The 13,988-nt window shown below is 41.9% G+C and overlaps 1 protein-coding gene and 1 long non-coding RNA gene across 6 annotated transcripts in view; one reads left to right on the plus strand and one right to left on the minus strand.

Annotated features, from left to right (window-relative positions):
- The first annotated feature begins 2,067 nt into the window (after window positions 1–2,067).
- LOC122558443 (uncharacterized) lies at window positions 2,068–9,127 on the plus strand. The gene is made up of 3 exons (XR_006314147.2): window positions 2,068–2,274; window positions 6,521–6,656; window positions 8,809–9,127. It is a non-coding gene; the product is annotated as an uncharacterized LOC122558443 (long non-coding RNA).
- dpep2 (dipeptidase 2) overlaps window positions 4,286–13,988 on the minus strand; it is a 93,164-nt gene continuing 83,461 nt past the window's right edge. For 4 of the 5 annotated variants that reach the window (XM_087995915.1, XM_043707024.2, XM_043707021.2 and 1 more), the window contains one exon: window positions 4,286–5,243. In XM_087995915.1, the coding sequence (XP_087852041.1) occupies window positions 5,046–5,243 (198 nt within the window). In that variant the 3' untranslated portion in view covers window positions 4,286–5,045. The remainder of the gene's footprint in view (window positions 5,244–13,988) is intronic. The other variant, XR_015759962.1, reaches the window with a different exon arrangement.

Consider the following 13,988-nt stretch of genomic DNA (forward strand, 5'->3'; position numbering starts at 1 on the left):
GACCAGATCTAACAGTTGCAGTTTTAAATTGGAGAAAGGCCAATTTTGATGGTATTAGGCAAGAACTTCGAAAGCTGATTGGAGGCAGATGTTTGCAGGTAAAGTGACGGCTGGAAAATGGGAAGCCTTCAGAAATTAGATAACGAGAAAGTATATTCCTGTTAGGGTGAAAGGAAAGGCTGGTAGGTAGGGAATGCTGGATGACTAAAGAAATTGAGGGTTTGGTTAAGAAAAAGAAGGAAGCATAGTCAGGTATAGACAGGATAGATCAAGTGAATCCTTAAATGAGTATAAAGGAAGTAGGAGTATACTTAAGAGGGAAATCAGGAGGGCAAAAAGGGGACCCGAGATAGCTTTGACAAATAGAATTAAGGAGAATCCAAAGACTTTTTACAAATATATTAAGGACAAAAGGGTAACTAGAGAGAGAATAGGGTCCCTCAAAGATCAGCAAGATGGCCTTTGTGTGGATCCGCAGAAAATGGGGGACATACTAAATGTGTATTTTGAGGTAGATGTAATCTATATGGACTTCAGTAAGCTGTTCGACAATGGGAGACTGATTAGCAAGGTTAGATCTCATGGAATACAGGGAGAACTAGCCATTTAGATACAGAACTGGCTCAAAGGTAGAAGACAGAGGGTGGTGGTGGAGGGTTGTTTTTCAGACTGGAGGCCTGTGACCAATAGAGTGCCACAAGAATCTGTGCTGGGTCCTCTACTTTTTGTCATTTACATAAATGATTTGGATGCGAGCATAAGAGGTACAGTTAGTAAGTTTGCAAATGACACCAAAATTGGAGGTGTAGTGAAGAGGGTTACCTCAGATTACAACAGGATCTGGACCAGATGGGCCAATGGACTGAGAAGCAGCAAATGGAGTTTAATTCAGATAAATGCGAGGTGCTGCATTTTGGGAAAGCACATCTTAGCAGGACTTATACACTTAATGGTAAGGTCCTAGGGAGTGTTACTGAACAAAGAGACCTTGGAGTGCAGTTTCATAGCTCCTTGAAAGTGGAGTCGTAGGTAGATAGGATAGTGAAGAAGGTGTTGGCTATGCTTTCGTTTATTGACCATAGTATTGAGTACAGGAGTTGGGAGGTTATGTTGCGGTTGTCCAGGACATTGGTTAGGCCACTGTTGGAATGTTGCATGCAATTCTGGTCTCCTTCCTATCTGAAAGATGTTGTGAAACTTGAAAGGGCTCAGAAAAGATTTACAAGGATGTTGCTCGGGTTGGAGGATTTGAACTATAGGGAGAGGCTGAACAGGCTGGAGCTGTTTTCCCTGGAGCATCGGAGGCTGAGGGGTTTACAAAATTATGAGGGGTATGGATACGGTAAATAGGCAAAGTCTTTTCCATGGGGTCGGGGAGTCCAGAACTAGAGGGCATAGGTTTACTGTGAGAGGAGAAAGATATAAAAAATACCTATGGGGCAACTCTTTCACACAGCGTGGTACGTGTATGCGAGAGGAAGTGGTGGAGGCTGGTACAATTATAACATTTAAGAGGCATTTGGATGGGTATATGAATAGGAAGGGTTTGGAGGGATATGGGCCGGGTGCTGACAGGTGGGACTAGATTGGGTTGGGATATCTGGTTGGCATGTATGGGTTGGACTGAAGGATCTGTTTTCATGCTGTACATCTCTATGACTCTGCTCAAAGTAACTGGACTGTGTATTTCACCTGATGGAATGGTCGGTGAAGAAAAACTCCCTTCACCATCAAACAACTCCAATAAGCAATGGTCAGCAGCAAAAATCCTAGAGGCCCCAGGAGTAAGGAGAGGGTTACTCCTGTTGTTTGGCTGTCTAAGAAGAATGTCAGTCATTTGGCAGAATGCCTCAGTCCCTGAACTTACAAACTGCAAGAGGCAGCTTGGGTGGTGGTGATGAGAAAGGCCATCCTGTCAGAACTGTTGTACATGTCTTAACCACTTCGCACGCTATCCTCAAGTTAACTGTGATGGAAAAGAGAGCTACGTCAATGTCATCGGAAATGTGGCTTTGCAAAGAGAATGTGAATGAGTTCAGCCCAAGCAGATCAGTGACGCTGTGGTGGTTGAGCTGTTACCAGGGACACACACTGTGACATATATCAACTGTGCCTGGAGGAGCATCAACATGGTAAATCACTGTTTGGTCTGCTCAAGACTGGCTGGTCTTTCAGCACAAAGTGTTAGCCTTCACCAAAATACATTCTAAGGGCTACATGCTGAGGGACACACTAAAGTTTGCAGCAAACTCTTCTTAGATGCAATTGGACAAGGTCAGTGTCTCAGGGTTTTCAGCCATAGTACAGAGTGTGATGTGAAAGTCTGGACCCTTCAGGTTGTATACCTGATGAGGAATGTATGTTGTGCATTCAAGTATTCTGATATTACATCGAGGCTCCCATGGTGCAAAAAGAATTTATTGCCATTCATCTTTCTAAAATTTAAATTTGAAATGTTTTGCCTTCAGCCTGTATGTCTGATATAGAATGTATCCTCCAAATATTAAGGCTGATACAATTGTTTTGAGTTACCTAAACGTGGAACATGATGTATGGAGACACATTGAATTTTGTAATTCAATATAATTTTCAAGTTGAAATGGTTTGTAATGTATTTTTATGAATTTTATAAATGAATGTATTTTGGGAAAACAGAATACCTTTTAAATTGGCACCATTTGTACCATCTACACAACAATGATCGGATTATCTTACCTCTACTTTGTCAAGAAAATGAATCTGAGTTTTAAACAATCTTCTCACAAAGGACGCGAGTGACTTTCAGGAATGTTGTGATCTAACCCCTCTTGGCCCTGAAAGATGCTTATTGTGTAGGTAGAGTATGATTAGGTCCAGAGGACCTGAGTGGAGCAAAGTTAATGCCTGCTATGCTCAAGACAAACAAATTTCACAGATACCTCCTAAAAGTGGTAAAGGCCACTTATGTGGATCTGGAAAGGTTTGAAGACTTATTTAAAGTGGTGGCTATGCATGTTCAAGTCTGAAATATGTTAGACATCCTTAAGGCACAGAATCTTCCATCTTAGAATTGTACTGCAACGCACCCATTTTACATACATTTTAAAAATGCAAAAAGGTCCGGTTTTTCTCTGATGTTTTAGATAACAATTTGTCCATTAAGTGAAAATAAGTGGTTGGATAGTATACTATTTGTGGTCTGTATCTAAAGTGGATTCACAAAAGGTGCTTGGCTTGCTGAAATCTATACACAAAATTGTGCATCTGGTCATGTTTCTGCTCATAAACAACATGACTTTTGTACATGGAAAGTGCATCTAAAGCAATCAAATGCAACTAGTTAATAAAAAATGCTCTTGTTATTTCTACACCAAAAGATGATATTGCATCTTGTAGATACTCTACACAATATTGTATGCTGACAAATTGTTGACTTCTTTGAGATTTATAAATCCTGGAAGATGTACCTTCTAATAATGACAGGGTTAAAGATTGAAGCTGGCCAAATCGTGTTCTTATGCAGGGCAATATTAATCACATGCAGTATAAGAGAGACCATGTTTTCTGTCCTTTTTGTGACATTCATTAAGAAAACTATTGGCCAAGGCAAATGGAATCAGTCACCTATTTTTCTTCAAAATATTCCACGAGATTTCTGCATTTCCCTGACTGGGCAGACTGGCCCTTGGTTTGACATTTCATTTGAAAAATGAAACTTCTAACTGTAGTTCTCCCTAAGTACTACACCGGAATGTCAACTTAGATTTATATTTCAGTAGGACTTGAACCTGGAGCCTTCTAATTGAGAAGGGAGCTACCATCTCAGCTGTAGTTTACATGATTGTGTTATGGGTTTTTAATTTTTAAAACCACAAAAGCCACAATTACTCTTGACTATTAGGTTAGAGGCATGTAGCAGATTAAATGGTACTGCATTGCACAAAGGTGGTGTACAATATCCATGTTTGACTCCTGTGATCCCTCTGGCCTGTTGTCATGTATCCACAAGGATATCACTGAATTTATATTGGGTAATGGCCCATAGAAAGAGAAAATCAAAAGGTGAGTCACCTAGAATCACTTCCAGCAGACTTGTCATGTACGTGTTTCCCTTTTTGAATTGGATATGTGGGTAGGAATACAAAGAACATAGGAAAAAGGGGAGGATTAGTTTTCTTAAATGAGAATGTGTGTGTATTTGGCACAATAGCTATGTTGTTCAAAACCTTTTTCCGTTTTTTGTAATATCAGTCTAATACATGACAATAATCAGATGGAATTGTGACAAAAATACCATAAGCAAGAATTGCACATCCATACTGTGTTCTTGGTATTTCAGTGAATAAAATGTCCAAAGGCACTTCATTCGTCATTAGGCACAAAACAAAAATGGCACAAAGGCATATGAGGGTATGTTATTTCAGATGACCCAAAGCTTGGGTAAAAAGATCAGATTTAAGGAGTGTCTTAGAGGAGGAAAGCAAGGTAGAGAAATACTAAGAACAAAGCACAACCCGTTAACCTCTGAAACAGTTCTTCTCAAGAGAGTTTTCTTCTAATGCGAAGTGATTAGAGGAGGTATTTAATTTATTGCACTGCTCACAATTTAGTAGGATATCTATGATGATATCTTGTTTGGTCAGTAAGATAATGTATAAACAAGCTCATATACGTGAACAGAAATAATTGTGCTCAGTTATTTTCAAACTTTGCATCTCATTCTGTAAATCAGAGATGAATTAATTCAAGTCCTCCATTATTTTAAGATGTGTAGGTTGATTTACCTCCACCTCTCATCACTTTGCCAAATAGCAAGGTTATTACAAGCCTTTATCTTTTAGCCCAGCGAGATAATTCTTTGAACATGGTTTGGCTGTCCAATAACCTTGGGAGAAAGTGAAGATTGCAGATGCTGGAGATCAGAGTCAAAAAGTGTGGTGCTGGAAAAGCACAGCCGGTCAGGCAGCATCCGAGGACCAGGAGAGTCAATGTTTCGAGCATAAGCTCTTCATCAGGAATGTCCCTAAGCAGCTGTGCTTTTCCAGCTCCATGACTATGGACTGTATTCAATAACCAATTAAAATGATGGAAACGATGTAGAGTGTAACTGTATGAATAATGTTAAGAGCAGGAGGCATTGTTTTGCTTAACGATAGTCCTAAATTTGGAAATGGTTTCTTGAGATTCAAGCGACAGGGATTGTTAACGTCTTCAAAGGGGATCTCCATTTCACTGGATGAAATATCCTTCAGTTGCTCCTTCACCTGTTTGAAACACAGAATTTTGTTAGTTATTTAAAGTTATATTTTTGAGCGCTACCCTTGAAGCTATTTAAAATGTTTAAATGATGGTTGTCCATTTGAACTGAACCCACATGATGACCATTTTCTCTGTTAATGGCCACTTCTGGCAAAACTGCAGCAGAGCTCCAGTGTTAGCACTTTCAATTCTGAGTCTGAGAAGCAGGAGTTTAAGTTCCAATTCAAAACCTAAAGGGAAAGTACATCACTGGGAAACTGTCATGCTAAGCATGTTCTTCTTTCAGACAAGATGTTAAACTGCTGCTTTATTGATTGAATACAATATCTTATGACAGTATTCTAAAAGGGACTGTGGAAAGTTCCTAAGACAACTTTTGGATATTTTTTAACATTATGTTTAGACAATGTTATAACATATCTCTGGAACACATGGGACTTGAACCAGATGTATGGCCATTACCACTATGCTACAAGAGCTTTCTTGACCAACTTTTATATTCATTTGATGCAACTTAAACAGAACAGATAATCTCATCATTTATCTCATTGCTAACTGATGTATTTGTCCACATTGCAACATTGAGTATATTTCAAAGTAATGCATTAATTGTGGAGCACTTCATGATGTGAAAATGCAATTCTGGTCTCCCTCTTATCGGAATTACATTGTGAAACTTGAAAGGTTCAGAAAAGAATCACAACGATGTTGCCAGGGTTGGAAGGTTTGAGCTAAAGGGAGAGGCTGAATAGGCTAGGGCTGTTTTCCCTGAAGCATTAGAGGCTGAGGGGTGACCTTATAGAGGTTTATAAAGTCATGAGGGGCATGCATAAGAGCAGGAGGCATTGTTTCGCTTAGCAATAGTCCTAAATTTGGGGGAGTCCAGAACTAGAGGGTTTAGGGGAGAAGGGAAAGATATAAAAGGGACCTAAGAAGCAACTTTTTTACACAGAAAGTGGTGCGTGAAAGAATGAACTGCCAGAGAGAGTGATGGAAGCTGGTAGAATTACAACATTTAAAAGGCATCTGGATGGGTTTATGAATAGGAAGGGTTTAGAGGGATATGGGCGAAGTGCTGGTAAATGGAACTAGATTAATTTAGGAATCTGGTTGGCATGGACAAGTTGGACCAAAGGGTCTGTTTCTGTTCTGAAAATCTCTAGGACTGTCTGTGTTCATCTTTCTTTAAATGTTTCAAGCTGCTGTCTTGCCCATTAAATGTATATGACAGGAATTAATATCAGTAAATTTGATTGTATTGTCATTTTTTCCCATTATAAAGATGAGGAATATTGATGCAAAGGAGTGAAGCTCATACCTTTCAAGGCCAACAACAGATCAGACAAAACACTGTGGATGCTGGAAATACTCAGCAAGTCAGGCGGAATCTTTGGAGAGGAAGGCTATCGGTTTTCCAGGTCTGTGAGGTTTTCTTAGAATGCACCCTACCCTGGGCTTCAGAACAGCCCTGTTATGCAATGCAAATTATGATATTTCTACTTCTACACAAACCAGATATTCAGCAGACATTTGGGCAAGTTTTTTTTAAAGTCGAACTACGTGACAGAAACTGGATTGATGTCCCTGCAATTCACTGCATCCTTTAAAACATGTTTCGGAGGTTCAGAACTGATGTGAACATTGCTCTCCAAACATCGTTGCCATGACTACAAGTTCAAAATTGATTTTTAAAGAAGGGGAATAGAGTATAAACTAAATGGATTACAATCAAACCATTTAATAATCAGGTCTGTGTCACCTAATTACAAGGTCAAGTTGCTGATGAATTATTGATATCTGATGCACAGCACAAGTTTTCTTTGTGCCTACAGACATTTCAGAGAAGACATTTTTGATATTAATTCCAAAGATTAATTGAGCCTGTCAGACACAACAAAAAGAGAAAAGACAACCATGACTGAGTCTTTTTTTGAGGATGTAACCAAAATGATTGAGGGCAGAGCAGGAGACATTGTCTACATGGACTTTATGAAAGACTTTGACAAGACTTCACATAGTTAGTATTGTTAAATCACAATGGATTCAGGGAGAGCCTTACCAACTGGATACAAAATTGACTTGACGGTAGGAGACAGAGGGTGGAGGGTTGTTTCTCAGCCTGGAGGCCTGTGACCAGCGGTGTTCCACAGGGATCAGTGCTGGATTCACTGTTGTTTGTCATTTAATTAAACTATTTAGATGAGAATCTGAGGCACAGTTAGTAAGTTTGCAGATGGCACCAAACTTGATGGTACAGTCGACAGTGAAGGTGATCCAAAATTACAAAAAGATCTTGGTGCATTGGATCAATGGGCTCAGGAGTAGCAGATGGAATTTAATTTGGATAAATGCGAAGCATTGCATTTTGGTAAAACAAATAAGGGCAGGACTTATATAGTTAACAATAGAGCCCTAGATAGTATTGATGAACAGAGAGACCGAGGAGTTCAGGTTCAAAGTTCTTTGAAAGTTGAGTCACAGGAGGACAGGGTGGTAAAGAAGGCATTTGAGGATGCTTGCCTTCATTGCTCAGACCTATGAGTATAGGAGATTGGATGTCATGTTAGGGGAGTATTGTGTGCTATTCTAGTCGCCCCGCTATAGGAAGAATATAATTGGAAAGGGTTCGGAATAGATTTATCAAGATGCTGCCGGGAATGGAAAGTTTGAGTTATATGGAAAGGCTGGAACTTTTCTCCCTAGAGCGTGGGGGGTTGAGGGTTGGCCTTATAGATGTTTATAAAATCATGAGTGCATTGATAAGGCAAATAGCAAATGTGTTTTTCCTAAGGTGGGGGAGTTCACAACTAGAGGGCATAGGTTTAAAATGAGAGGGGAAAGTCTTAAAAGAGACCTGAGAGGCAATTGTTTCACACAGAGGGTGGTTGGTACATGGAATGAACTGTCAAAGGAAGTGGTACATGTAGGTACAGTTACAACATTTAAAAAACATTTGGACAGTTACATGAACAGGAAAGGTTTAGAGGGATAAGGACCAAATGCAGGCAAATGGGATTAGTTTAGTTTGAGAAACCTGGTCAGCATGGACGAGTTGGACCGAAGGATTTGTCTTCCATGCTGTAATGACTTTATATATAATTTCAGGTCATAGAGTTATAAATAGGACTTGCACAAGCACAATATCACTCATTTTTTGACTGTTTTGTTTAAACTGCCTTGTTTAATCAGTTAAAAATCACACAACACCAGGTTATAGTCCAACAGGTTTAATTGGAAGCACACTAGCTTTCGGAGCGACGCTCCTTCATCAGGTGGTTGTGGAGGGCTCGATCGTAATACAGAATTTATAGGTCTTGGTGAGGTGCTCAGCCTCGTCCCCACACCTCCACTACTTGCCTTTAAACAACCGCCAAACCTCAAACAGATCATTATTCGTAGCAAACTGCTCGGCTCTCAGGACAACTCCATACAACCCTGTCACGGTGGATGCTGCAAAACGTGTCAGATTGTGAACATAGATACCACTATTACGCGTGGGAAAACCTCCCACCTTGTACATGACAGGTACTCATGTGACTCAGCCAACGTTGTCTATCTTATACATTGCAGGCAAGGATGCCCGGAGGCATGGTACATTGGGGAAACCGAGCAAAGGCTACGTCAACGGATGAATGGGCACCGCACAACAATCAACAGACAGGAGGGTTCCCTCCCAGTTGGGCAACACTTCAGTGGTCCAGGACATTTAGCCTCGGACCTTCGGGTGACCATCCTCCAAGGTGGACTTCGGGACAAGCAGCAGAGGAAAGTGGCCGAGCAGAGGCTGATAGCTCTGTACCCATAGGGAGGGCCTCAACCGGGACCTTGGGTTCATGTCCTGCACCCTGCACCCTGCACCCTGCACTCTGCACTCTGCACTCTGCACTCTGCACTCACGGTAATTTTTTTTGTACTTGCAGAGTTACATTGCACTTTGCTCAAAAACTGCATGAATTTATGTAAAACTCTGTTATCTCACTTTTTCGATTAGAATCAATCTAAACATCAGGTTATAGACAGATAACACAGGGGGCTAACACCTTCAACATATTGTCTAGCTATCATCATTGTTAACAGCTAATCCGAGAATGCAACTTTTAAAAAGGGTTTTGTGATTTACACATGAAAGAAGTGAAACTATCACTGTATTCTAACAGATGAAAGGCTTAACAGACAATCAATTCTTTAATGTATAATTTCAGTTACATCACACTGCAAATTTTTGCTATAAATTCTGTGTTACGATCGAGCCCTCCACAATCACCTGATGAAGGAGCGTCGCTCCGAAAGCTAGTGTGCTTCCAATTAAACCTGTTGGACTATAACCTGGTGTTGTGTGATTTTTAACTTTGTACACCCCAGTCCAACACCGGCATCTCCGAATCTTGTTTAATCAGAATCGCAGTCTTATTGTTTAGAACACCACGAGGCAGTAATTTGGAAAATCAAGCCTCAATCCAAAGCCAGAAAGAACACGATGCCAGGAACCAATGTCAGGAATAGCTCAGATGTGTTTGAATGAAAGTCAGTGAATGCATAAGGAAGAAAAAAAAAGAAACATATACTGATGGGTTTAGATGAATAGGGGCAGGAAAGGGCTTGGATGGAGCATCAACATGAATATACAGCGTTGTGACAGCAAAATGGCTGTCTAGTGTGTTGTTACATTTCCCAGGAGTTTTGAGCACAGTTGCACAGATTTTTAAGAATGTTCTGTGTCCCCATACATACCAATTCCTGTTTAAGAATGTTCTTCCATTAAACCTTGACAGTTTGTAGAAAAGCTTCCAGCTACTCATTTACTACAACAGTTATGGTTCCAGAAGATCATTGTCATCATTGGCCGTCCCTTGCAGATGAGAATCACCCTCTTCCACTCTCAAATGGCTGTACAGTCTGGTGAGGCTTCTGCAGATTCTGTTTGACTTGGGGCAGAAGGTGGTCATGGGAAGGGGGTGGGTGGGGCATTGGTGTGGCAGTGTGCTCCTTTCATTTGGTTTCTCTTTTTCCCAATAGCAAGCCTAGAGGTTCTCGCTGCCTTCCTGAATGCTGCTCCACCATTTGGGAGGGTCTTGGGCCATTGATTCCCAGGCATTGGTGGGAATGTCGCACATCACCAGTGAGGACTTGAGGGTGTTTCTGAAGCATTTTTTCTGTCCACCTGGGGCTCCCCTCCATTTCGGAGCTGGGCGTAGAGCACCTGCTTGGGGAGTCTCGTATCAGTCATGTGGACAACATGCCCAGCCCATCGTAGCCAATCAAGGGGAGTCAGTGCCTCAATGCTGGCCAGGTGAAGGATACTGGCGTTGAGGTGTCTTTCTTTCCAGTGGATTTGCAGGATCTTACATGAGCAACATTTGTCATCCTGCTCCAGTGCCCTGAGGTGTCTGCTATAGGTAGTCCACGTCTCAGCTGTATAGGAGGGCAGGAACCTTCACAGCACTGTTAACCAGGACCTTGGTGTTGGATCTGATGTTATCATTCTCGACCATCCTTTTCCTCAGGTGGCCGAAGGCTGTGCTAGCAACTGGACGCGGTGCTGGACCTATTCATCAATAGCTGCTTTGGCCGACAGGACACTCCCATGGTACTGGAAGTGGTCAATGTTCTCCAAGGCCTCCCCAGGACCTTGATGATCAGGCATGCTCTCATATGCCTCTGTAAAGGTGCTGCTGGTGGTCTGGAATACATCCTCAGAGACTGCGCATACACAAGCACCATCTGTGTATTGCAGCTCAGTGACACTGATTGGGACAACTTCCATTTTGGCTTGAAGACAGGTTGAATAATTTCCCATCAGTTCTGTAAGTTAGCTCCACTCCAGTGGGGAGCTTGTCAGCAGTGAGGTGACGCATTGCAGTGAGGTAGATCATGAACAGTGTTGGGGTAATGACAGTCCTGCTTGACACTGGTCCAAATGGGAAATGGGTCGGTGGGAGAGCCATTTGTCATTACCATGACTTCTATGTCATCATGGAGCAGGCGAAGGCTGGTGACAAACTTCATGGTGCAGCCAAAGCGGAGAAGGATGCTCTATAATGCTTCCTGGCTGACGGAGTCAAAAGCGTTTGACAGGCAAACACGTACAAGGGTAGGTTATTTTCTCTGCATTTCTCCTACAGCTGTTGCATGGTGAAAACCATCTCTGTTGTGCCCCTCCATGGCCAAAAGCCACACTGCAATTCCAGGATGAGATTTCTCAGCCACAGGGAGGAGACGGTTGAGGAGGAACTTGGTGATGACTTTTCCAATGGGTGACAATAGGAGGTTTCCCCTGTAGTTACCACCGTCAGATTTGTTCCCTGTTTTGAAAATGCTGACGACTGTGGCATCGCGGATCTCTGCTGGGATGCTCTCCTCCTTCCACATAAAGGCAGACAAGGGGATAGCTGCAGGAGCTCTTTACTTCTGTGTTTCAATAGCTCAGCGGGGATACTGTCTGCTCCAGCAACCTTGTTGTTTTTGAGCTGGTGAACGGCCTTCTCTATTTCAGGCCAAGCTTGGGTGTTGCTGCAGAATGCATTCAAGGATGCTCGGATCAGTGGCAGAGCGTCTGGTTGAGGAGGTGTCTGAGATGCTCCCCCAACATTGTTTGAAGGCTTCTTTACCTTTGATAAGTGTCACTCCATTCTTGGCCAGCAGTGGGGTGGGGTTTTGGATGTTTGGTTCATAGGTGGTGTTGACAACCCAGAAGAAACCCTGCACATCATGGATGTTGGCCATTCTTTGGGCCTGCAGTGCTTTCTCTACCCATCATCTGTTCTTTGTGCAGGCCAGTTGTTGGACCTCACCAGTGAGCTTGCCTTTTCTCTTCTGAGTGCAGTTGCTGTTATACACTCGAAAATGCCACGCGCTTCCGGCTTATCAGTACTTGGATCTCCTGATCATTCTCATCAAACTAATTTTGGTTAATTTAATTTAAGTGACCGACGGAGTTTTTGCAGGCATTGATGATGCAACCTTGAGGATGGACCAGGGATTGTTGGGATCCCGCAACTCAGTGTCACTGAGGGTTGCTAGGTTTGTGGAGAAGAGCCTGTTGTATGAGGCTGTCTTTTCCAGGTCTTTCAGAGCCGCAGTGTTGAACTTCTTGCAGCAGTGCTTCTGTTGTCTCCACTGCAGCGGTGCTGTATTTATATTGATTCTGGCTCTGACAATGATGTAGTCAAGGAGGTGCCAGTGTTTGGAGCACGGTTGCTGTCATGTTGTCTTGTATTTCCCCCTTTGGCAGATCAGTGTGGTGGTGATGAGGAAATAATGTTGCAGCATTTGGTCAGGAGAAGGACGTTGTTGCAGTTTTGCTTTCCTGCTACCTCTTTCCCGATTACATCGTCCCAGAGGTCTGCACTATCTTCCAGAAGATACCAATCAGTGGATGCATATATTAACTGCAGGAAGTGCTAACTGCTACCATTTTCTGGTACAAATTTCAAAGCAATACTTCCACTTTCTTTCAAAATAACCCAGCATTAATTATCAAAAATATTACTTTGTAAATTTCAATTATGTTGCAAGTATGTTTCAGCTAAAACAAACTATGTATAACTATTCATATGCAACACTTTAAATGAAGGAATTAATGGTAGACTGATGCTGACCATAGTAGAACATTTATTTTTAAAATGTTAAACCAGCCCATCCTTCTCTGTGTGACTTGCATTTTATTTTTAACTATTGAATTGCAATACTGATTTTGCATTAGTTTCACAACAACCTCTCAAGACCAAAATAAGCAATTAACTAGTTATCTCAGGACTTCAATCCCTGTGAATCAGATCATATTGCTGAATAAACCCCCCCCATTTGTGTGACTGGAGCTGTGCTGAAATACGGGTTCACACTAACCAGTTTCTGCTAATGAACTTCTGGATTCAAGCCACCCCATCTTTGGGATGGTGGTCACATTAAAAAAAAGCGAATTGAATAGCAGTGAAGTCACCCTGACCACACTCAGTCTTCAGTGTCAATCAGATGTTGTCCTTGGTCAAAGAATGTTCTATATTTTATGATTTAAGGGAGCTGGTGTTGGACTGGGGTGGACAAAGCTAAAAGCCACACAACGCCAGGTTATAGTCCAACAAGTTTATTTGGAACCCCCAGCTTTTGGAGTGCTGCTCCTTCGTTGGATGGTTGAAGAAGAGGCAGAGCTCTGAAAGCTAGCACTTACAAATAAACCTGTTGGACTATAACTTGGTGTTGTGTGGTTTTTAAACTGTATTTTATTGGTCTGCTGTAGTGGGGGTTTGTTTATTTTTGTCATTCTTCTGTAGGGTCATAGAGTCATAGATATGCACAGCAGGGAAACAGACCCTTCGGTCCAACTTGTTCATGCCGACCAGATATCCCAACCCAATCTAGTCCCACCTGCCAGCACCTGGCCCATATCCCTCCAAACCCTTCATATTCATATACCTATCCAAATGCCTTTTAAATGTTGCAAATATACCAGCCTCCACCACTTCCTCTGGCAGCTCATTCCATACACGTACCACTCTCTGCGTGAAAAAGTTGCCCCTTAATTCTCTTTTATATCTTTCTCCTCTCACTCTAAACCTATGATCTCTAGTTCTGTACTCCCCCACCCTAGGGAAAAGACTTTGTCTATTTATCCACTCCATGCCCCTCATGATTTTATAAACCTCTATAAGGTCACCCGATAAGGTACTTAGAATTGGAACGAAATTATCTCTCAGACTCAAACATCCACTACTTGTTAACTAAATTGATTTGCTAAAGTATAACCATGCAGT

Source organism: Chiloscyllium plagiosum, unplaced genomic scaffold (genome assembly GCF_037043375.1).
Source record: "Chiloscyllium plagiosum isolate Xiang-an unplaced genomic scaffold, Cpla_swu_hap1 HiC_scaffold_17, whole genome shotgun sequence".
NCBI lineage: Eukaryota > Metazoa > Chordata > Chondrichthyes > Orectolobiformes > Hemiscylliidae > Chiloscyllium > Chiloscyllium plagiosum.